General features: G+C 42.7%; 2 protein-coding genes across 3 annotated transcripts in view; one reads left to right on the top strand and one right to left on the bottom strand.

Moving 5' to 3' along the window:
• ESR1 (estrogen receptor 1) overlaps window positions 1-25624 on the top strand; it is a 488249-nt gene that overhangs the window by 226446 nt on the left and 236179 nt on the right. For both annotated transcript variants that reach the window (XM_060205321.1, XM_007516044.3), the window contains exon 4: window positions 25105-25221. In XM_060205321.1, the coding sequence (XP_060061304.1) occupies window positions 25105-25221 (117 nt within the window). The remainder of the gene's footprint in view (window positions 1-25104; window positions 25222-25624) is intronic.
• Window positions 1-25624, bottom strand: part of RMND1 (required for meiotic nuclear division 1 homolog) — a 630052-nt gene that overhangs the window by 467098 nt on the left and 137330 nt on the right. The gene's annotated exons all lie outside the window — the stretch shown is intronic.

Below are 25624 nucleotides of genomic sequence, written 5' to 3'. Positions count from 1 at the left end.
CCTGGGTCGTGTATGGAGTGGGAGCTGGCCTTGGACCTGGGTCGTATATATGACAAAGCAGCTCACTACTCAGGTGAATTATTTCGTCAATCCCAAACAACCTTTTATTTATTTTATTTTATTAGTTATTTTATAGTTTTATTTATAAAAAGGAAACACTGACAAAAACCATAAGAGGGGAACAACTCCACACAATTCCCACCACCAGAACTCCATATCCATCCCCTCCCCTGAGAGCTTTCCTATTCTTTAACCCTCTGGGATTATGGACCCAGGGTCACAATGGGGATGCAGAAGGTGGAAAGTCTGGCTTCTGGAATTGCTTCCTCACTGATCATGGGTGTTGGCAGGTTGATCCATACTCCCAGTCTGTCTCTCTCTTTCCCTAGTGGGACAGGGCTCTGGGGAAGTGTGGCTCCAGGATACATTGGTGAGGTCGTCTGCCCAGGGAAGTCCAGTTGGCATCATGCTGGCATCTGGAACCTGGTGGTTGAAAAGAGAGTTAACTATAAAGTCAAATAAATCGATGAATAATCATAAACCTAAAGGCTGGAATAGTGCAGATGAAGATTTGAGGGTCTCCATTTTGTAGATAGCTAGTAGTCCTATTTTATATTCTAAAGAGCACATGACTATACTAGTATTTTCGTTTGTTTGTTGTTTTTCTGAGCCTGACATCTGATATGCAGGTGGACCCAGGTTATTGTCTGGAGAGATGATGTCATGGCTGGATAAAGGTCTATAAAGCTGGATCAGGGAAGAGAGTAGCTCCCAAATATGGAAAAGGTTTATAAATATTGTTGACTATAAACCCTATTGACTTGATCTGGGGCCCATATTCAGTTTAGGATTATTAGTTATTTTCATTATTGGGGGATTATTGGTTTATAGTCAACAGTAATGATAGTAGTTTGCATATGTGTAACATTTCTCAGTTTTCCACATAACAGTTCAACCCCCCTCTGCCATCATGTTTCAGGACCTAAACCCTCGCCCTTACCCCCAAAGTCTTTGAATTTGGTGCAATACACCAAACCCAGTCTAAGTTCTGCTTTATCCAAACAACTTTTTTAAAAAAATTTTTTACATTACAGAATTACATATCAACAAGGGCTTGGATCCACATCATTCTCACCACCAGAGTTCTGAATCTTCAGTCTTCCCACTGAAATCCACCACAGTTCCCCTAAGGTTGTAGATATGGGCCAACCATCATCTCTACAAAGATCTGTCCACATTTATACATAGTTGACCCCCCCCCTTTTTTTCTGATTCACTCCTCTCTTCTCCTTCAAGCCACTCATGATAACATAACTGCTTCCATATGTCCTTCTCCTTTTCCTTCTCTCTGGGTGCTGATGGAGCTGGAGTTAAGAGCCCTCTTATCTTCATCCTACCACTTCTCCCCTACTGGGGGTATGAATCAAGGTTGACCAAACAAATTTTTAAATGCTGTGTTTGTGCCATTGAGAGCCAGGACTAGGAATTGAATTAGAGGTGCTCAGCAGTCTGCCCCCTAATCCACTGCTTTACCTCCTAATTACTATGTTCAGATCAGTGGTTTCATTTCTGAGGAGAGGAGTGGATTTTATGTAGGAACAAAACCACAATGACACCTGTTCTGAGACTGTTCCACCTTTGAGCTTTTTGCTCAAAGACGTCACTGCATCACTGATTGTAGTGATTGGTGGTTTGCTGGATTGAAGACATATTAAGTGCTTAATCATATTTTTGAAATGAAAGACTAGAAATCAAAGACTGAATCACTTACCTAGAAGTAGCAGGCCAGGCTGACTGAATGTTATAAGATGGAGTAGAGCTTCTTCCTGTCTTCAAAATCAGCTTTGTTTCAGTTGCTAATTCAGTGAGTGAACACCTAGGAAAACATTTGTGAATCAGGATCCTTTAACATTATTCCAAGAAAACTTTTATGCGAGCAAGTGTCATAGGGAGAAGGGTTGGGATCTGTTTCCTACCTGCCGCCTTGACAGGGGTCATTCACATTTGTTCTTGCCTTTTTTTCACCTACTTTTTGTTTTTAACTTTTCTGACCTATGACACACAGAATAGCAGAACTCTTCTGTTCACAAATGTGCTTTGTACATATTTGCATGTTTAATCTGAGTACTTTGTCATTGCTTGGAAGGGGTATCTAATTCAAATGCTGTTTAGTTGAGAATTCATCTTACAAATTATATATTCCTGTAAGAATACTAGTTCTCAGTACCAGGATGTAACAAGTGTGCAGTCTTTTTAAAAATAATTTCATTTTTATTTGATAGGATAGAGAGAAATTGAGAGGGGGATAGGGATATGGAGAGCAAAAGAGAGATACCTGTAGCACTCTTTCAACACTTGTGAAACTCCCTACCTGTCTGCAGTGGGAACAGGGGATTTGGACCTAGGTCCCTGTACATGGTAACGTGTGTGACCAACTGGGTATGTCACAGCCCAGCCCCACACAATATCTGTGTAGTTTTAGGGGGAAAATGATTGCCTTAAAAAGGACTTCTTTTGTTATAGTTTGAATAGACAGAGAGAAATTGAGAGGGATTGGGAAGGAGGAGAGGGGGAGGGAGTGAGGGGGAGAGAGAGAGAGAGAGAGAGAGAGAGAGAGAGAGAGAGATGCAGCACTGTTTCACCATTTGTGAAGCTTCTGCCTTGCAGGTAGGGCTTGAATTGAGTTACCTGTGCATTATAATGGCTGCTCTACTAGGGGACCACCACACAGCCCTATGGAAAACAGCATTTCATGTGTTAAAGGGGACTTCCTGTTTCAAGAGATCAAAATGCAATTTAAACTAATTTGGGAGGAGGGTGTGGTGGCACATCTAGTCAAGCACATATATTACAATGCACAAGGACCTGGGTTTGAGCCCCACTCCCTACGTGTAGGGGGAAAGCTTTGCAAGTGGTGAAGCAGGGCTGCCTGCAGTTGTCTCTCTATATCTCTCCCCCTCTGTCTCCTGTTTCCCTCTTGAGTTCTGTCTGTCTCTATCCAATAAAGAAAGAAAGAAAGAAAACTAAAAAAAATACTTTGCTTTAAAAAATAATTAATTAATTAGGGGCCAGACTTGGGAGAATGAATGATGTTCGGTGAAAAGAGACTTGGGCATCTTGGATAAATGCAGTCATGGTGGAGGGAGTTGAGGGTAGAGACAGCCAATCCAGTGCTCTGGGCCAAGGGACTCAGTACCTATCAGGATTCTATTCTTCTCCCTAGTCCTCTCTGTGGTCTAACTTCAGGCTTTCTAACAAGCTCTCTCTCTCTTTTTTTTTTCTCTAAAATGAGAAGCAGGCCTGGGGTAACTGTCGCCCCTCACTTCCCTTGTCAGCATTCTAGTTGAAGAGTATTAGGGAAGAACTTTGGTTGAGTTAACTCCAGTCAGAGATCAATTCTTGAACCCACAGATGGGAGTCTGGGAGTGGGAGCTGTCTCCTTTCAGAGGTGTGGGGGACTCTTCCAGACAAGAGGACCTCATGAAACCATTCACTCCACTGTTGCATGCTATCCTTGAAAAGCTGCCAGCCTTCCATTTCCTCTAGTACATAAGCTACTATGATTCCTACTTCCTGGGCTGCTGTCACTATCAGAGATTATTCTTAATATACAGAGTCTGCTTTGTCAAAAGCCATCCTTCTGCCCACCTGTCCAACTTGCGTCGTGGGAGAGAGACCAGGAACTCATGGCGGCATGGTAATACAATTCTTTATTCATGCAGGAATCCCAGAGTTGGGCACGAGCACAGCGGGTTAAGCCACATGGCGCCAAACCGCAGTGGCCAGCGTCTGCTTCCCTGTCTGCATGCATGCCCTCTGAAAAAGGGAGAAACCAGAAACAGAAGTGACTTTTATAGGATAAAACCAGAAGTGGCAAGTTGGAAATGGAAGTGGCTAGGAAAAAGGGGTGGAGAAAAGGAAAAGGCATCCTGGGAACTTCCTTAGCAACTGTTATGATGGTTTTAACTGGTGAGATTAATGTTACCCTGCAGGTAGGTCAGGTCTCAAGGTGGAAAGAAGATAGATCAAAGGAATGGGTGGGGAATCTTTCATGCAAAACAATGATTATGTAAATAGGTCATAGTTTCAGCAATGGAGGATGGAGCAGAGCAGGGAGGGCTGGCTTAATGCCTGACACCCACCTCCAGTGGGCTCTTTCAAATTTCCTCTAGGACACCTTTTGACTTAGAAGCAAAATAGAACAAATGACATCTCATTCTTTCGCTCGAGATAATTCCTACCACTCAATTCTCAAGAATACATTTATTTTCATTGCCAGAACTTCACAATAGAGCTACACAGCTTGTAAATAAAACTTTTGGGTGGATAAACTTTTGGGCTAGACTTTCTTCTGTGGCCATGGTTGTTGAAGGTGCCATCATTCAGTCTCACTGTCTTGTCTGCTAGTGATAAGAGAATAACTCCTTTTCCTTGGAGAACATTCCCGAGAAGCGCTTCTAAATCAGCCTCTCATTTTATAGTACATTAAAACAACAACACCACCAACAAAGCAGAACAGGAGAACAGCTTCATAATAACCTTCATAATTCCACTTCCAAGTGGAAATTTGGGATGGTGCCAAATTATTAATCAGGAGATAGTCCGTTTCAAAAAAGCAATTATACCAAATTGAACACGTCTTGAGAGAGGTTCTGTTAAATAAAATTCGCCTTTCTAATTCTTATTTGAAAGCAATGAAGATAATTCAGGTAATCTAAATCAAGGAATAGAGTGCAGATTGGCTTGATAGCTTTGGGCTTGTTTCTGACTAGTGATGACTGAAGAGTTTATTTCCTTAGGCTGGAAAGGAAGTTCCACCAACTTTGAAGTTCACAATTGGGGGCCTGTTAGAGCAACACACTACTATACACAAGGACCTGACTTCAAGTAGCCTGGTCCCCACCTGCAGGAGGGAAGCTTCAAGAGTGGTGAAGCAGTGCTGCAGATGTCTCTATTTCTCTCTCCCTCTGTATTGCCTTCTCCCCTCTCACTTTCTTTCTATCCCATCAAATAAAAAGAAAAAATAGCAAGGGGGTTGGCCACTGGGAGTGGTGGGTCTATCATGCAGGCACAGAACACCATCGTTAATCCTGGTGTGTATACACACACACACACACACACACACACACACACACATATGAAGAAAGAGAGAGAGAGAGAGAAATATCCATAAGTGGACTATTAGTCTTCTTTAATTCTTGAAGAGGCATTTTAGACATCCTCACTTTTCCGCATAGTTAAATTGTGATTCTAAGTTGTCTGAAAAGGTGTTTGCATGTATTTTGCTAAGAGACTTAAGCACGTGACACTATTATTATTATCATTATTATACATCTGTTTATTTTCTCATGGAAGAATGAGAGAAGAGAGAGGCAGACCAGAGCACTGCTCAGCTCTAGCATAAGACATACCGAGGATTGACCCTGTAGCTGCTGAAGCTTTTGACATGTAAGCCGATGCTCTAATAGGCTGAGCTATGTCATGAACAATTCATCAACACTGATTCTCACACTGGTGCTTGCTTTTTTTTTTTTTTTTTTCAAGTGTTGCTGTTGCTTCCAGCTCTGACAGTTAGACTTGTGCTGACTGGAGGGAGTTCTTTTGGGTAGGATGAAATGCTTTGAATGATTTATGCTTGACTGCCAAAGTGTAGCCTAGCAAGTTATATGATGTGAAAAGAATTACTTAAGGGTGAAAAGCGATTGTTTAACTACTAAGAAAATGATAGGCTATTCCTGATTGGTTCGAGGGTATTTAGGCATTGCCCTGGGACATTCGAGCTCTGCTGGCCTGGAGATTTAGTATCTTGTAGTAAAGACATTTAATGTTTAATCAAGACTTGCCCTCCACCAGGCTCTACATGACTCTTTTATGGGCACTGTTTCATTTAGTCCCCCAGAACATTCTGGAAAGTCAGTAATGTAATTATTCTTATTTTACAGTTGAGGAGACTGATGTGCTTAAGAAACAAAACCAGGCATTGAACTCAGTGAGTTGACTGCAGAATCCATACACCATTGTTTTCCGTTGCCTCCCCCAAGAGAAGAAATGTTGTCAGAATCAATGCAAGGAGTGAGGGACTCCTCCCACAGCTGGCTCTCTGCTCCACGAGGCTTACAGTCAAGAAAAGGAGACACAGGGTTAACTAGGTCTAGGTATGCTTGCCAAGGGCACGGCGGGCGATTGTCATACATGAGGCAGAGTCCAGGCTGCGCTCATGTGACTTTTTATATCCGACCAACATATGCTACAGCGTAAGCATTAATAGAGACTCCACTCTGTATAAGCAGGAGGTCAAGATCACTTAGGGACACGGGTCAGAAAGCAAGGAATGTGTCACAGTAGGGCCACCACAGCACCCCAGTTACACCTGTGTTTTGGGTGTCTGTTGCTCGGCCTTTCTGCCCCAGACTTTATGAAAGAAATGTGTTTGTTTCCTTTGCTTCACAAGGTTCTGGTGGTGCAGTGTATTATTTAGTCTGTGAGTTGCAGAGTAGGTAGAAGGAACCACTGGGGAGTAGGGTGACAACTGACCCAGAAATGAAAATTGCTCATATTGGCTGCGACTTGTTAGACTTTTGTTTTCATTCATTTGTTTATTTGAGAGACAGAGATGATAGAGACAGAAAGACACTGCTCAGCCCTGGTATATAGTGGAGCCAGGCTCTGAACCTGATGCCTTACTATGAAAACTGGTTGTGCCACTTCTGGGCCTTCTCTTCAGCCCCTCTTTTATATTATTAATAAAAAAATCAATCCGCTGAGTTAAGGGATAAACAGTACCGAGTGGTACGTGATAGAAGGTTATGGTCTTCAAATACCCTGACAACAGCCAGACTTCCTTCCTCAACAGATAAACACTGTTAGGGCTTTCAAAAGTGCTTATTCTCTTTCTCTCCTCTCTCTTTCTGTCTGTCTGTCTGTCTGTCTCTCTCTCTCTCACACACACACACACACACAAACACACTATATATATATATATATATATATATATATATATATATATATATATCCTCAAGCAAAAAGTGTGCACTCTACTGGGTGAAATGTCTCCCAGCCCCAGTTACTTCTAAAATTTATAGGCTACTATATATCTTTTATTTTATTTTATTTTTGAAGTGGATTGATAAGAATGGCCAGTTTGGGCCAGAAAAATAGATTATTTCAGTAATGTGATGTTTTGCCATGTGCATAAACCAAGTTTGAGTCCAGACCCTAGTGTGTTATAGAAGTTTTGGTGCTGTGGTCATCTCTTTCACACACACATACATACACTCTCTCTCCCTCTCTTTCTCTCTCAAAAAAAAAAAATATGTCTGAACTCATGTGTTAGGAATATGTTAGAATAGAGCCCTTTGATTACTGGATCATAATTTCCTGCCTCCTCTTTTGAGACTCTTATCAGGATATGTGAGAGGAACTCATGTCATTGAAGGAATTAGTTTTTAAAATTTATTAATTTTTTTATTGTCACCAGGGTTATTGCTGGGGCTTGGTGTCTGCATGATGAACCCACTGCCCCTGGCAGCCATTACTTACTCCTTTCCTTTCTCTCTCTCTCCCTCTGCCTTTCTTCCTTTCTCATTCCTTCCTTCTTTCCTTTCTCCCTCCCACCCCTTCCCCCTTCCTTCCTTCCTTCCTTCCTTCCATCAGTCTTCCTGTTGTCAATTCAAGAACTGAGAAGGAAGATAGAGAAGGGCCCATCTTCTGCATCCCCAAAGTAATTTTTAAAAATATTTACTTATTTATTTATTTATTCCCTTTTGTTGCCCTTGTTGCTTTTTTATTGTAGTTATTATTGTTGTTATTGATGTCCTTGTTGTTGGATAGGACAGAGAGAAATGGAGAGACAAGGGGAAGGCAGAGGGGGGAGAGAAAGATAGATACCTGCAGACCTGCTTCACCTCCTGTGAAGCGACCCCCCTGCAGGTGGGGAGCCGGGGGCTCAAACTAGGATCCTTACGCAGGTCCCTGCGCTTTGCACCACATGCGCTTAAGCCACTGCGCTACCGCCCGACTCCCCCCAAAGTAATTTTTATCTATACTCCCAGTGGGGGAGACATGATAGATAATAATAGACCATAAGATGACCAGACAGCTCTGAACTCCAACTCCATCAGGACCTGGAGAGAAAGGAGGAAAGAGGGAGGGACATTTGGATGTAGTGATAGGTGTATGTGTGACTTGGAACAGAAGAGAAGATGGGACCTTTAAAAAAGGCCAAATATATACAAATATAGACAGTTGTAGAAATAATACTTGGCCGATATCTGCAACCTTAGGAGAACTGCTGTAGCTTACAATGGAGGGATTGGGGATTCAGAACTCTGGTGGTGGGTACTGGGTGGAGTTGTACCCCTTTTAGCTTGTAATTTTGTAAATCAGTATTAAATCACTGTGTGTGTGTGAGAGAGAGAGAGATAGAGACAGATAGATAGAGAGAGAGGTGGGGGGGAGGGGAGGGGAGGCGAAGGTAAGGGAGGGGAGGGGAGGAGAGGAGAGGAAATGGCATAGGGGCCAGGAGGAGGCATACCCAGTACAGTGAGCATGTTACAGTATACAAGGACCCAGATTCAAGCCCCTGGCCCCTACCTGCAGGGAGAAGCATCACCATCAGTCAAGCAGTACTGTCATTCTCTCTCTCTCCCCCCTTTTTTGGGATTGCTTTATTTCTCTTTTAATATTTTAATTGTCTTTATGTATTTATTGGATAGAGACAACCAGAAGTTAAGAGGGAAGAGAATGATAGACAGGGAGAGAGACAGAGAGACACCTGCAGCACTGCTTTATCACTCGCGAAGCTTTCCCCCTGCAGGTGGGGGCCAGAGGCTCGAACCCAGGTCATTGCACATTGTAACATGTACACTCAACCAGGTGCACCACCATCCAGCCCTTCCCTCTCTCTCTATTTCTCCTCCCCTTCTTAATTTATCTCTGTTTCTTAAAGTAAATAAATAAATAAATAAATAATGAAATATCCTAAAAGAGAAAGGTCGAGAGAGAGAGAGAGAGAGAGAGAGAGAGAGACAACAGCTGCATCACTGCTTCACCCCTCACAAAGCTTCCCCCTGCAGGTGAAGACTGGAGGCTTGGGCCTGGCTATGTGTGCACTGTACCAGGTACACTACTGGCCAGCCCCAGAGGAGTTAGTTTCAAAGGAATCCTGAGGATAGGCGACATCTTTAGTGTAGCTGCATATAGCCCAGAGTCTTCGTGGAAACATACGGATGGGGGCATCAAGCGGGCTGACATAGTTCACGCCAGACCAGGCTTAGTAAGTGCTGTCTTTCTGGTCTCTCCTAGTGCACGGAGACAACCTTGAAAGGAAAGGCTGGGTCTGAATACTTAGGTATACAGTGCACTTCTGCATCCAGGGTACTTGGGCAGAGTTTAGCACCCACGGCTAGGGCTCTGAGTCCTGCCCTCTTTCTCTGTCCATGTTCCTCTCAGGTGCTTCTTCAGCTGTGGACAAGAACAGTTTGAAAGGCTTTCTTTGGCTTTTGGACACTGATGTTTGGACTTGAAGTGAGTCCAAGTTAGAAGGAAGTTTGGAGAACTTCCTAGAAACAATGAGAAAGAACAAAGGAGAATGGTAGAGAGGTGAACACAATGCTGCGGCCTGTTGAGCTCATCCTCCCCACCCCACCCTTGTCACCCTGCTCTCCTCCTTTTTGTTCGATACTTATCTTCAATCCCATGAGAAGCAGTTTCACTCACTCTCAGGCCGAAGTTGAAAAACAAGATCAGAAACGAAAACACAAGTCGAACCTGAAATGGAATTGGAGCATTACACCAAAGTAAAAGACGCTGGGGTGGGTGGGTGGGTGGGGAGAATACAGGTCCATGAAAGATGATGAATGACATAGTGGGGGTTGTATTGTTAAATGGGAATCTGGGGAATGTTATGCATGTACAAACTATTGTATTTACTGTTGAATGTAAAGCATTAATTCCCCAAATAAAGAAATAAATTATTTAAAAAAAAAAAAAAGAAGCAGTTTCACCAAGAGCTTTTGCTGGGCTGTGGTACAGCATGGCTTTCTTTCTTTATGGAGGGAGAAGAGATATTGTTGAAAGCAGTTTATTGTCTCTGGGGCTTTCTAATGAGATGGTCATCCCGGATTTCATTGTGTCTTTCTTCATTGCAGCTGTTGGTTTGATCCTTTGCCAGGTGCTTAAAACCATTGTAGGGTTGCAGCTGTTCAGGGGAGGCTGGGTGAGGAGGGGGTGGGTCATGGCGTAGCTCTGACCAACATTTTTCGTAGCCTAACTGTAACATTTTTAGCAGGCATAACTGGGGCCAGCAGAGGGTTTCCTCCTTCCTGCATGCTCGCTGAGAATGAGACTCTTCCCAGAATAGCTAAAAAATCCTCTCTCCTAGAATCCCTTTAACAGTCAGAGAGGTGGCTCAGTGCAGAACCCCCTGCATGTACTCAGGGGGTTCTGGGTTCTATCCCCATCACCGTGGATGGGAAGAAAATGAATCTTTAGTTTGGAGAGAGAGCTCAGCGTTAGGGCATTGGATGTGCAAGCTAGTGACCCCAGAGACGTCAGCTGTTGTCCTAGGCCCTGCCACATGCCAGATTCAGCAGCACTCTGGTTTCTCTCTCTTTTTTTTCCCTCTTGCATCTCATAGTTAATCTTAGAAAATGAATGTTTTTAAGAACTGGAAGAAAGGGGTCAGGTGGTAGCACAGCAGTTTAAGCGCACGTGGTGCAAAGTGCAAGGACCGCCGTAAGGATCCGGGTTCGAGCCCCCAGCTCCCCACCTGCAGGAGGTCGCTTCACAAGCGGGGAAGCAGGTCTGCAGGTGTCTATCTTTCTCTCCCCCTCTCTGTCTTCCCCTCCTCTCTCCATTTCTCTCTGTCCTATCCAACAAAAAAAATGACATCAACAATGACAATAATAACCACGACAAGGCTACAACAACAAGGTCAACAAAAGGGGAGAAAAATGGCCTCTATGAGCAATGGATCCATGGTGTAGGCACTGAACCCCAGCAATAACCCTGGAGGCGAAAGGAAGAAAGATAGGAAGAAAGAAAGAAAGAAAGAAAGAAAGAAAGAAAGAAAGGGAGAAAATTGGAAGAAATCAGGGCGGGTGTTAGTTCACCACGTTAAGTGCATGCATGCGTTACCATGCACATGGACCCAGGTGCAAGCTCCCCCAGGCCCTGCCTGCAAGAGAGATGCTTCAGAAGTGGTGAGGCAGGAAAGCAGGTGTCTCTCTGTCCCTCCCTTTCTATCTCCCCTGCTTCTCAATTTCTCTCAGTTCTATCAAATAAAAGTTTTTAAAAAAGAAAGAAAAAGCCATGGGTGCCAGGTTGTGGCAGACCTGGTTGAGTGCCCATGATACAGTGCACAAGGACCAAGGCTCGAGCCCCCAGTCCTCACCTGTAGGGAGGAAAGCTTCACAAGTGGTGAAGCAGGGCTGCAGGTGTCTCTCTGTCTCTCACCCTCTCTTTCCCTCTCTTCCCTCTCAATGTCTGACTGTCTCTATCCAATAAATAAATAAAGATAATTAAAAAATTAAAAAAAGAAAAAAAATAATTTAAAAAAGGAAAAAAAGACAGGAGGAGGAGGAGGAGGAGGAGAAATGGAAGAGATCCTGGCTGATGAGATAAAGTCAGCCTGCCAAAGCAGCAGCTTCTCTGCCTGAGATCCAGTCTCAGCTTCCATATCTGACACCATCGTATGCCAGAGCTGAGAAGTTCTCTGGTTTCTTCCTCTCCTTTCTCCCTCATTCTCTCTCTCTCATAAGACACACACACACACACACACACACACACACACACACACACACACGTCTTTAAAGAAGAAAATGCAGGTTTCAAACATTTTCCTTCAAAAGCATACTTGAGGTCAGGCAGTGGCACACCCACTAGAGTGCCCACCTTACCATGTGTAAGGATTTGGGCTCAGGCTCCCTGCCCTAGACTTCAGGGAGGGAAGGAAATTCATGAGCAGTGCTGCAGGTATTTCTGTTTCTCTGTTCCTCTCTACCTTCTCTTCTCAATTTATTTTCTTTTTAAATTATTATTTATAAAAAGGAAACACTGACAAAAACCATAGGATAAGAAAGGTACAACTCCACACAATTCTCACCACCAGAACTCTATACCCATCCCCTCCGCTGATAGCTTTTTTATTATTTTTTCTTTCTTTATTTTATTATTTTTAATATAATTTTTAAGGGAAACACTGACAAAAACCATAGGGTAAGAGGGGTACAACTCCACACAAGTCCCACCACCAGAACTCCATACCCATCCCCTCCCCTGATAGCTTTCCTATTCTTTAACCCTCTGGGAGTATGGACCCAGGGTCACAATGGGGTACAGAAGGTGGAAGGTCTGACTTCTGTAATTACTTCACCGCTGAACATAGGCGATGGCAGGTTGATCCATATTCCCAGCCTGTCTCTCTCTTTCCTTAGTGGGGTGGGACTCTGGAGAAGAGGCTCCAGGACACATCGATGGGGTCGTCTGCCCAGGGAAGTCTGGTTGGCATCATGGTAGCATCTGGAAGCTGGTAGCTGAAAGAAAAGTTAACATATGAAGCCAAACAAATAGTTGACTCATCATGAACCTAAATGCTGGAATAGTGCAGATGAAGATTTGGGGGTCTCCGTTTTGTAGATAGTTAGTAGGCCTATTTTAGTTATTTCCCGAAAGGCCCATGACTATACTAGTTTTGTTTGTTTATTTGCTTCTGTCTCTATCAACAAATAGAATTGGTGGTGGTGGGGGGACCCCTGGGAGTGATGGAGTTGTAGTGCAAGAATTGTCTATGCGCCAAAGCAAAGGACTCTGGGGAGGGAGTAAAGATAGGAAGAAAACTCTGGGGGCCTGTTATATAATGAAGTTGTCTGCACATGTCATTGACTGAATTGTACAGCATTAATCTCAATAAAAAAAGAATCGTCTAGCTGTAAAAATATTAAAGAAAAGAGGGAAGGAAGGAAGGGAGAGAGAGAGAGAGAGAGCGCACCATAAACCTGGAGAACTATATAAATAAAAATTTGTATATATTTTTAATCTACTGTTTTTGTATTTTTTCATTTTTTCCAACTTCAGTACCTTATTGAGGAAATATTGATTAATAAGGTTGTTGTCTCATCCTGACAAAGTCTCAGCACACCTCCCTTCTTCCTCCAAGCAGACCACCATCTTCCTCTTCTATAGGGCAACGGGTCCCCGAGGTCTGTTGCTTTCATTTGCATGCCACTCCATACAGATGTGCAGCAGAATACTTTAGATCACTGAATGTTCTCACTGGATTTTTAGGAATGCATCTTCTGAGATGTCCAATTTCTGTTACATTTTGTTTGGCTTATTGCATTGGCTATGAATCAGAGAATATCTAGTTTCAACTGGATAGTCCCTGATTCATGTAATATTGTAGTGGTTCTCTCACAGAATGTAGATTCCTTATTTATTTCCTCCTCCACATCTGGCCTTCTTCTCCTTCTCCTTCTCCTTCTCCTTCTCCTTCTCCTTCTCCTTCTCCTTCTCTTTCTCCTTCTCATTCTTCTCCCCCTCCCTCTCCATCTCCCTCTCTCCCCCTCCCCTCCCCTCCCCCTCCCTCTCCCTCTCTCCCCCTCCCCTCCTTCTCTCCCCCCCTCTCTCCCCCTCCCCTCCCTCTCTCCCCCTTTCTCTCCCTCTCTCCCACTCTCCCTCCCTCTCCCTCTCTCCCCCTCCTTCTCTCCCCTCCCCCTACCCCCCTCCCCCTCCCTCTCTCCCCCTCCCCTCCCTCTCTCTCCCCCTCCCCCTCCATCTCTCCCCCTCCCCCTTCCTCTCCCTCTCTCCCCCTCCCCCTTCCTCTCCCTCTCTCCCCCTCCCCCTCCCTCTCTCCCCCTCCCCCTCCCTCTCTCCCCCTCCCCCTGCCCCTCCCTCTCCCTCTCTCCCCCTCCCCCTGCCCCTCCCTCTCCCTCTCTCCCCCTCCCCCAGCCCCTCCCTCTCCCTCTCTCCCCCTCCCCCCTCCTCTCCCCCTCCCCTCCCTCTCTCCCCCTCCCCCTGCCCTCTCCCTCTCCTCTCCCCTCCCCCTCCCCCTCTCCATCTCCATCTCTCTCTCATTTTATGCTGAAAGTTTTCTGGGGGGGGTGGTGGTTTCTAATATATGAATAATCTACGGATGGTTGTATTTCTTTTTATAACTGTACTTACTTATTTGGACAGGCACGGGGGAAACTCTAGCATAGAGGGAGATAGAGAGGAAGAGAGACACCTGCAGTACTGCTTCGAAGCTTTGGTCCTTGCATAGCATAACATATGAACTCAGCTGGGTGCACCACCACACACAGCCCCAGTGGGTGCGTCTCAGGTGATTAAGCTCTTCTCGATTTAACAACATCCTAACGTTGTTTTAGCAGTCATAGGCATGTTTTTAATATTGTTATTAATTCAATATTTTAAATACTTTATTGTGGGTCATGGCTTGCAGGACAGTTGTTGGCACTAGAATGTAATTTCTCATTCCCTTGGCAGGCTTTGTTGGCACATGGATAACATTTTTCAGTTTTTTCTGGCTTTCTTTTTTTTACATTAGGAATATAGTTTCTCATTGCTTCTGTCACCAAAGAAAGGTCTCTGTCCCCACCCCCACCTCCTTAGGTAATCACTATAGTTTTCCATAGTCTTATATATGGGTGACTTTTGTTTTCACATTCATGTGTTCAAGCCTCAATATTCCACATATGAGTAAATAATTCTGTACTTGTCCTTCACCTCCTTACTTACTTCAATAAGCATAATCTCCAATTCCATCCACTTTATCCCAAAGGACACAATACCGTCTCTTTTACTGCTGAGTAATACTCCATTGAGTATATGTCCCATAACTTTAAAAAAATTTATTTATTCCCTTTTGTTTCCCTTGTTGTTTTATTGTTGTAGTTATTGTTGTTGTTATTGAAGTCGTCGTTGTTGGATAGGACAGAGAGAAATGGAGAGAGGAGGAGAAGACAGAGGGGGGAGAGAAAGATAGACACCTGCAGACCTGCCTCACCACTTGTGAAGCGACTCCACTGCAGGTGGGGAGCCAGCGGCTTGAACCCGGATCCTTACGGCGGTCCTTGCACTTTGCGCCACCTGCGCTTAACCTGCTGCACTACCGCCCGACTCCCCCGTAACTTTTTTTTAATCAAGTCCTCTGTTGAAGGACATTTTAGTTATTTCCAAATGTTGGCTGTTGTGCATCATGACACTATGAACATGTAGGTGCTTATACCCCTTTAGATCAGGATTATTACCCCTGACATTTTATCATTCTCTAAGCCAATTTTAAATCATTAGTAATCAAAAGCTAAGGAATACAATCAAGTTGTACCATATCTCTCCTATTCTTCTCACCCATCTCCCTCCAAATTATATTATCTTTCAAATTAGTGAGAAGAGAAATTTTCAAGATAATTTATCACAAACCAAGAGAATCTGACTTCCTCTTCTTCTACCTAGTTGGCTTAAGAATTTGGCAAAATTCTTTGCCATTTCTTCACATCATCTTTGCCTCACCTTCTTTAGGGAGCAGAGATTAGCCTCTGTTTTGGCTTGATTTTTTCCCCTTGGCATAACATTGAATTTGTACACTTCCATTGTTATTCAGGTTTTACTGGAAGGGAAGACTAGAGACATATCTCCAGCTCTTAGAGCACACAACTTGTCTGCCTGAGAAGCCAGAGGCTGCGGGTTCAATTCCTGGCACCACCTTATGCCAGAGATGAGTGTTCTGGGGTCTTTATCTCCCTGCTCTCTCATTATTTCTCTCTTTCTCATACTAAGTACTTACACAGTAAACATAACCATTTGCAAATACATTGTTTTAAACATTATATTAATAAGAAAAACCACATTGAAATTCTCATTTCTACAATAAATACCCTGCCGGTCATTCCTTTGTGCTTGAAGGCTACAACACATTGACAGAGAGGATGATACTTCTGGTCTACCTGCCAGCTCCCATAACACATTCTTTTAATCATAGCCCACAAATTGGTGTAGCATATCAAGACAAAGCACCTCTGTTGAGCCAGGTGTATTCGTGGACAAAGATAACAAGTCATCACTTTCCTTTGAGTTCAGTGGAGAGTAAGACTTCTGCTCCTCTGTGCAAGCATACTATGGAGAGTTAAACCATTCATTTCATTCCAGATATCTAAAGATGACCATATAGGAGACTAGAGCTAAATAAAATAAAATAAAATAAAAGTGCACTAGGAACCATACAAGGAAAAGGGAAGAATTCATTGAATCGCACAATAAAGTTTGGTGAAACTCAAACTTTATTGCCCAGATAATTCAATATTGGCTTGCCCTTAATCCATATTTATCTTGCAGATACATTAAACAGAAGATATTGACTATGTTAATTCCTCATCTTTTACTTTCTTAAACTTGAGTTTCTTTTTTTTGTGATATGCAATTTTATTAGTTTTGACAAATGCACAAACTAATATATACATACGACCAAAGTTGACTTCAGCTTCCCTTAGTTTTGGTATCTATCATTTTCCTGTGTCCTCTTGTGCATACATGTAATTAAACTTGTTTGTTTTTTTAATCATTTTAGTCTATATTTTACTACATGGCTATCTAAGTAAAAAATCCACATAGGCAAAGCAAACATTATTTTCCCCTTGACAGAAGTCAGTCTAATAGACAGGTAGTAGTATTCACAGTGATTTTTAATTTGGATATCTTTTTATATATATTTTTATTAGTGATTTAATAATGATTAACAAGGGCTACAATTCCACATGGTACCCGCCACCAGACTTCCACGTCTTATCCCATCCATTGGAAGCTTCCCTGTTTTTTATCCCTCTCTGGGAGTATGGACCATAATTCTTTATGGGATACAGAAGGTGGAAGGTCTGCCTTCTATAGTAGCTTCTCTACTTGACATGGGTGTTGACAAGTCACCCACACCCCCAGACTGTTTCTGTCTTTCCTTATTGGGGTAGGGTTCTGGGGAGGCGAGTTTCCAGGACACATTGGTGAGGTCATCTGCCCAGGGAGGTCAGAATGGTTTATAGTAGAATCTGCAACTTGATTGCTGACAGGCAGTAAGATATAAAGCAAATTTTTCAATAAATATGCACCCAAAGGTAGGAATAGAACAAATGAAACCAGGGGATTTCTGTGTAGGAAGAAGCTAGGAGGTCTTATTTAGGTATGTTCCATGTGGCCTATGACTTTACTACTTTTTACCTGAGCCCAATAGCTAATATGCAGGTGGACTAAAAGCATTGTCTGGGGAGATGGTGTCAGAGTTGAGAATAGGTGTAAGAAACAACTCATCAGTGATCAGCCAGTTGCAGAGAACCCTAGTGCATTACCCTTTGTGAAATGTATAAACCTTTTTGCTATGAATATTGTGCCTCTTCGGGGAGGTTGAACCTTCTGTGTGTTGTTAGCATGAGCTTGGTCTCTAAAATGAGTATAAGACTATGCTTCAAAGTCTCCCTCTACCACTTGCTTGCTGTGTGACTTTAAAGAAAATTGACACCTTTGCTCATAGCTTTTTCTCTCTTATTTCTATTTATGAGAGGAAAAGAAATAGAGAGAGGAGAGAGAGGAATAAAGCAGAGCAGTTCTGACATGTGGTGGTCCTTTAATATGCTGCACTGTCTCCTCAGACCTTTTGTCCTGGTCTTGCATCTGTAAAGTGGAGATTAATATAGTTCTTGCATATAGCTTCTGGAAGAGTGAATGAAGTCATCCACATACAACATAATGTCCGACACATCATATTCTATACCTAAAAGGGTCAGGTTTTTTCTTTTAATATTTTTGTTTATTTATATTTAATGTTTAATTATTTATTGAATAGAGACAGAAATCAAGAGGGCAGGAGGAGATAAGGAGAGACAAGGAGATACCTGAAGTCCTCTTCATGGCCTGTTAACCTTCCAGCTCTAATACTCTAGTGATATCTTTCTAGTTTATAGGACTCCAAAGTTCCATTTCGAGTGGCACACCTCCTAACAAAGTTACAGAACCTTGATATAGACCAGGGCCCACGAGCCCATGAGGTAGGGCATATGTGAACATGTATCCATAAATTAGGGGAAAATATATACCTTAAAGTAAAAGAGTGCAGTAGTCTACAGTGACTTAGTAAGTGTAGCAAGCAAGTAGAAAAACCTAAAAAGGACACCACAAAGTTCTTAGTCAAGTATTTTCTACTTAGACTTAGATGCCCTCCTCATCTACTTCCTGTTTCACTTTCCTCAATCATTCTAAGTCTAACCCCGTCAGATAAAGTAAGGATTACAAAAACTGGATAAGGGCAAGAGTCTGGAACACTGTAATCATGGCCCTTTGGCCACTTCCAGGCCACCCCATTATCTGGGGCCCCAGTCAGGGAGTCCTGGGATTCCCACTCAGACATGATGGGCCTAGACCTCTACCAGATCCCTCTCTCCACCATCACTGGTCAACTCCATCAGGAACAACATCATAAACCCTCTTGTGGACCTCTCCAGGACCTTGCCCTCACTGTAGAGCAGCAATGGTAGAAACTGTCCCATTCTCTGAAGGGAGGCTGGGTCAATATATTCTGCCACTTGAGGAAGACCAGTCTTAAAATGAGTAAAGCCTAGAATGTTCCTAACTACAACCATGGAAAGTGATCTCAGACCAACATTGATGCAGGACTAAAAAATCTGGATAAGGGCAATAAGCCAGCACACATCAGTCATGGCCCTTTTGGTCACTACCAGGCCAACCATCATCCAGGGCCCTAGTCAGGGAAACCTGGGGTTCCCATATAGCTATGATGGGCCTAGACCTCTAACAGATTCCTCTCTTCACCATCACTGGTCATCTTCATCAGGAACATCATCATAAACTCTCTTGTGGGTCTCTCTAGGACCATGCCTTCAATGTAGAACAACAATGGTAGGGAGTGGTCCAAAGGGAGTCTGGGTCACATATTCTGCTTTTTGAGGAAATGAGTGCAGCCTGGAATGTTCCTAGCCTGGAATGTTCCTAGCTATGACCATGGAATGCGAGCTCAGAGGTTCTACAGGTTCCTGTGCTAAATACGAATTCTTCTATACATCTTAACAGTAGGTATAAACAGCAGTATCCTCAGGATATACAGAAAGGTCTTGAGGGCATGCATAATTGAACGGTCTCTCTCATAGTATATAAAACTCTCTGTATCAGACTTGATATCTCCAATTCTAGTGATTATCAGATTCTGTTTACTCTGCAAATGCTGACCTTACCTTGAGGTTGTATGCAGAATTCAGGGACATCAGATAAGGCAGGTTTCAAATAAGCCTGAAAGGCCTGTTGACTTCTAGTTGTGTTTATCCTGATATGGCCCCAAATACCCCTGGGGGCTGAAGAGAAAACTATAGAGATAACAGAATTTCTGACATGTCTGGTTTATTATAATTTAGAAGTTCATCAAGAAAGCAGGGTTCTTCTTAATTGTGCATCTTGATACAGAAAATACAGTCTTTCACTTTGACCTAGCACAAAAGTCCTAAGTTCCCCTCTGGTTCAGTATGTGTGTGATCTTGAGATTATGTTGCATGGGTGTGGGCAACACCCTGGAGTATGACTTCAGCTGGTGGTGGTCATGGTGTCCAGGTACTTATCGTGGGGAGATAAGGAACTGAACTCATGTGATAACAATATATTGGTTTTTTAAAATTTTTATTTATAAAAAGAAAACACTGACAAAAAACATGCAATAAGAGGGGTACAACTCCTCACAATTCCCACCACCAGAACTCCAGACCCATCCCCTCCCCTGATAGCCTTCCTGTTCTTTAACCCTCTGGGAGTATGGACCCAAGGTCATTATGGGGTGCAGAAGGTGGAAGGTCTGGATTCTGTAATTGCTTCCTTGCTGAACATGGGCATTGGCAGGTTGATCCATACTCCCAGCCTGCCTCTCTCTTTCCCTAGTGGGGTGGAGCTCCAGGGAAGTGGGGCCCCAAGAAAGATTGGTGGGGTCGTCTGTCCAGGGAAGTCCAGTTGGCATCATGGTAGCATCTGGAACCTGGTGGCTGAAAAAAGAGTTAACATATAGAGCCAAATAGTTGACTAATCATGAACCTAAAGGCTGGAATATTGCAGATGAGGAGTTGGGGGTGTCTCCATTTTGTAGATAGATAGTAGTCCTATTTTAGTTATATTCCAAAGAGTCCTTGCAAATCAGTACTTACCTACAATACAGTGACTCTAAAGAAAAAAAATCTGTACTTAACATTTGATAAATACACATTGATACTAATGTCTAGAAATAAAAACTAATTTGGCATCTTATTTGGTACCTTAAACTACCTGTGAATGACTCCAGATACTTCAATTTCTAAGAAATCTGAGTTAATTCTATGCAAATATTCAGTGAGAGTCCTTAAAAAAGTCAGTGAAGGTAGCAAAGTTTTGTTTTTTGTGTGTGTGCTAAATGTATACATCAATCAAGTAGAAAAGAACAGACTTTGAAAATATTGTTTTGTTGGAACACTTCAATGAAACTTTTAGATAGAATCAGCTAAAGTGGCTTTTATTTCATTTGTGGGCCATTAAACACTGGGACATTACTTTATCTTGAATTTAAGGATTCATTTCCATTTTCATGACTTAGAATTCTACACAGTTAGCTAGATGCTCCTATCTGCTGATAAGAAATATGGAGAGTTTATTCCCCATTAACACACAACTTTCACCCTTCTTTTCACTGCAGACATGATTCTCTTGTGCATCAATTTTAATTTTTGTTTGGGTGAATTTAGTCGCACAAATCCAGGATATTTTATGTGTTGAACATGTTAGTTCAGGAATCTCATTTGGTTCTCCAGAGATAGAGATCTTGAATGAATGGCCAGTCTAAATGTAAGATTTGGCCAACTGGCCTCTAGCCCAGTTTACCTCTTCCATCATCTGACTTGCAAAACAACTGATAAGGGAGAGAGTAAGTAAACCAAAGTAATTTTTGGTTCAACTAGGGGTTCCTTGTTTTCTTTTGATGGTATGAATTCACTTTTTAAAGAGTGAAAATACACCCACACATGCTAGATAAGCACCAGGGGAGAGGGGAGATCAAACATTACACATTTCTTTGCAGTATCAGTTGAATACAGTTTGTAATTTACTGTTAATGCCTGTCCAGGTGAAATTTTTGCTAGGTATAACATTTTATACATTGGTTTTATTGCTAAGGAAAATGCTAAAAATAATCACTAACCTTATATATTTGAGGTGGTATGCTGCCTTGTAGGCTTGCAACTTTGCTGTCTGATTTGTTGACTCCTATTGTTCAGTAGAAGAATGCAGACATTAATCTGATCTGAAGCCTGTCTACACAGTGACTTTTATAATGTATACCTAAGGATGAGGAACCAGGCTTTATGAGACCCACATTTCTTATCAAATGCTCATTTCACCCTATTCTAATTGGAACTGACCCTCCCCTTGAATAAAGAACAAAGAGTCTCATAGTTGAAAATATTTCACTGCATGTTACATCTTGCAAGGGGGATAGTTGAGAATTAAACCTAGAATTCAAATAATGTGTCAGAATATATGCTTATATTTTTGTTTGTTTCTGAAGATGGGAAACATGTTTTAAAATAATGCACAGTAAATTTCATCTCAGAACATTTTCCCCTGAGATGTAAAAACTTATAATCATGTAGATTATTTTTTTATAAACACACATCTGTGTTTGTTAATTTGTGGCATTCAATATTCTGTGCACTATAAGCCTTTGGATGGGTAAACTTGACATATAAGCTCTAGAACAGAAATTTCTTGTAGACAAATAGACATTTATCGCTAGAGCTCAGAGAAGAGAGTTGGATTAGGACTATAAATCTGTGAGTCACCTATATTTAGTGCCAGTGAAAGCCATAGAGGTGAACTGGGATCTTGTTTTGAGAAGGGAGTCTGACATTCAGTCCTCTGTCTGGTGAATGGTCCAGTTAAGGCAAGCAAATCTGGGAAAACTTTCAGACACTACTTCACTCCTGGGAGGATGTCATACATTAGAAAGGATAGTAACAAGAAATGCTGGAGAGGTTGTGGGGGCAAAGGAATCCTCCTACACTGCTGATGGGAATGTACATTGGTCCAACCCCTGTGGAGAGCAGACTGGAGAACTCTCAGAACTCTTATGTTTTTCTGTGCAAAAACTGCTCCATAAATTTTGTCATAACCCAGTACATATGTTCCTCTGACATTTATCTTAATGGCTTTGGTCTTCAGATTTTTAACACAGTTCAAGCAAGGGAAATCTAATTTTTATCACGGAGGGCTTTGCATTATCTACGCATTTCTGTTGCACATTGATAAATAAATAATTATTTAGCCACCACTGAGATTTGCTGTCTGTATGACTCCACCACTCCCAGGGACCATTTCCTTCCATTTTCAGACATAGGGTGAGAGCAGAGAGAGGGAGGGGTTTGGGAGACACTGCAGCATTACTCCACTGCTCATGGATATTCCCTCCTGCAGGCTCTCCTGTGTCGTGGCCCAGAGATAGAACCTGGATCTTTGTGCCTGGTCGCATATGCCCTCCACTGGGTGAGCCAACTGCTGGCATCTAACTCTTAGTTAACTGATTTCGTTTTGTTTTGTTTGTTTATCATCAGAATTATTACTGGGGCTTGCTTTCTGCACTGTAAAACCTTCTCTCCTGAGGTGGCCATTTTTTTTTTTCTTTTGTTAACAGAGACAGAGAAATTGAGAGGGGAATAGAATGTGGAGAATAGAAATTGAGAAGGGGAATAGAAGAGACAATTCTGCCACATTGCCTCACCAGTCCTGAAGCTACCTACCTCTGTTTGGGGACCAGGGCTTGAACCTAGGTCCCTGAGCATAGTAGCATGAGGTCTCTACCAGTGCACTACCACTCAGCTCCTAATTCTTCATTCCTTAATTGCGCTGTTAGTTTTTTTTTCTCTTCAGTTCCATTCAGCTACTCAGATCCAGCTTACTGTGTGTGTTGAACATGTTAGTTTAAGTATCTCACTGGATTCTCTACAATCCTACATCCTTAATGGGTAGCCCGAGAGGTGAAGGAACTCTGGGACTATTCTGTGTTCTGGAAGATAAAGGGAAAGTGTGTTTCAAGAGGAGGAATGGTCAGATGCTTCTGATTTGAGGATGTTGAGGATGGAATATTTCTGTTGGATTTACCACAGAAATCCTTGGTGACATCACAGGGCTGCTACTGGGAGTCACCTGAGGTGGAGAACAGATGGATGGGGCTGGAGCCAGGGAGAAGGCAGGGTGATGAGTGTTCAGGCCTAGCTACCCTGAGGAGGAGGGGTCAGACATAAGGCGGAAGTTCCAGAGTGATGCTCAGAGGAAGTGGAGTGTGAGCATAGGGCTCTTTGAGGGGGCGGGGTGAGGGAACAGACTTGCCCAGGATAAAAGCTAGTTATAAAAAAGCACTTGAGTCAAAGAGATTCACCAACTCATCCAGAAGAGAAAGAATATTAAATAATGTGCGATAACTAAAGTTATTTTTACTGTACTTAATAAAATAGCATGATTAATAATCAAAGACATGTGCTTACCCAGAGAGTATGTGAATTACAAAGCATAGGACCAAGTATTTAGAAAATTTTAAGGGAGGCTAGAGAGATAGTTCACGGGGTAGGGTGGGTGTTTTGCCAAGAATGTGGCTCAGATAGGAACCCTGGTACCACATTGAAGTGTCATAGCATCTGGAGAAGCTCTGGTGCTGTTCTCTGTCTGTTTGAATGAATGAGTGAATGAATGAATGAACGAGTAAATGAGTGAGTGAGTGAATGAATGAAAAAGTCACTGAGGGGCTGGGCAATGGAACATCTGGTTGAGAGCACATATTATGAGGCAAAAGGACCCAAGTTCTAGCCCCCAGTCTCCATATAAAGGGAAGGCAGGTCTACAGCTGTCTCTCTCCTTCTCTACATGCACTCTCCCCTCAACTTCTCTTTGTCCTAGATGATAAAGGGGGAGACAGATGGGTCACTTTGGGTCTCTTTGTCTGAAAGTGTTAATAGTTCAATTTTGAAAACAGGAAAGTATTATCTGCTGAAAAGAATTAACCATATGTGTCTAGAGAATAATTGAACAGAAACATAAGCTCTCTAGGTAAGATGCCTAAAGAACTCTTTTCCCCCCAATAATTTAAAACTTTATTCAGGAAAAGTGAGAGCACCCAAATGTTTTGAGTACATGCAGGCCATAAGAGATGGAGGGAGAGAGAGGGAAAAAAAGAGAGTGAATGAGCAGGAGTCATTTACTCACATGTTGGTGAAATCACCTCAGCAGAGAGGGAGAGGCTGACCATGCCCATAGGACTAGTTTATATAAATAGCCAACTCCAGCCTTAACCTCCTTTTTTTTTTTCAGGTTAATTTTTTTTCTTTATTGGGGGACTAATGGTAGAGAGTTGACAGTAAAATACAACAGTCTGTACATGTGTAACATTCCTCTGTTATCCACATAGCAATTCAACCCCCACTAGGTCCTCCTCTGCCATCATGTTCCAGGACCTGAACCCTCTTCCCACCCCAGATTCTTTTACTTTGGTGCAGTACACCAATAAAGAACTCTGAAATCAATTGGGCAAGACTCTTGGTGAGGTATTTTAATCTATTTTAATTTACATTATTATTATTATTACTATTACTATTTTTCCAGCATGGTTATTGCTAGGGCTCAGTGTCTGCATGATGAGTCCACCACTCCCAGTGACCATCTTTTTTGTTGTTTTTGTTGTAAAGAGAGAAATTGATGAGAAAGGAGAGAGACAGACACCAACAGCACTGCTTCTCTGCGTGCGAATTTTCCCCATGCAGGTGGGGACTGTGATCTAGAACCCAGGTTCTTGGGCACGGTGACATGAGCATGCTATCAGGTGTGCCAGCACCCAACCCTGGAGAGTTTCATTGATTTATTTTTGCTTTGAGAAGGACCACAAAAGAATGGCAGACCGAGGAAGCAAGATGTTGACATTAGCAAAAGCAACTGTTGGGCGAATCTGCACCAAGTGGAGAGATGGATGTGAAATCCTCCTCCAGATTACTTCCCTGTAAATTCAGAGCCATGATGCTTGATGGTGTGATATTAATTCTGGTCTCTTGCTTTGAATAGGACATAATGACTACATGTGTCCGGCCACCAACCAGTGCACCATTGATAAGAACAGACGGAAGAGCTGCCAGGCCTGCCGGCTCCGCAAGTGCTATGAAGTGGGCATGATGAAAGGCGGTAGGTGCCAGGGAGAAGAGCGCCGCCCTTGTGGTCGCCCATGTCACTACCAGCGCTGGCTCTTTCTGGTTCTCTAGCCAGGGAGGGGGAAGGTTCCCCTTTTCTCTTCTCATTGCGTCTGGCTCCCCACCTCCATCCATCACTTTGGAATTTTTCTTTTCTGAAAAAAGGCATTTTGCATTAGTTTGATTTTAAAATCTCAGAAGCGGTCGGGACTGGCAATCCTGACGTTTACATTTTATGCTTTTGATACTAACTAATTATTTTTAGTCAAAGGTGTGTGGGAGGCGATGGTGGAAGGGTAGGGAGACAGTTCAGTGCAGTGTACTGGGCACTGCCAGTCACACTTTGTGTTGCTGGTGCTAGAAAGAACAGAGAACACACATTTCTTTGTATTGTTATT

The sequence above is a fragment of the Erinaceus europaeus genome, chromosome 13 (assembly GCF_950295315.1).
Source record: "Erinaceus europaeus chromosome 13, mEriEur2.1, whole genome shotgun sequence".
NCBI classification, from domain to species: Eukaryota; Metazoa; Chordata; class Mammalia; order Eulipotyphla; family Erinaceidae; genus Erinaceus; species Erinaceus europaeus.
The sequence above is the reverse complement of the archived record's forward strand: the minus strand, read 5'-3'. Positions and strand labels throughout refer to the sequence as shown.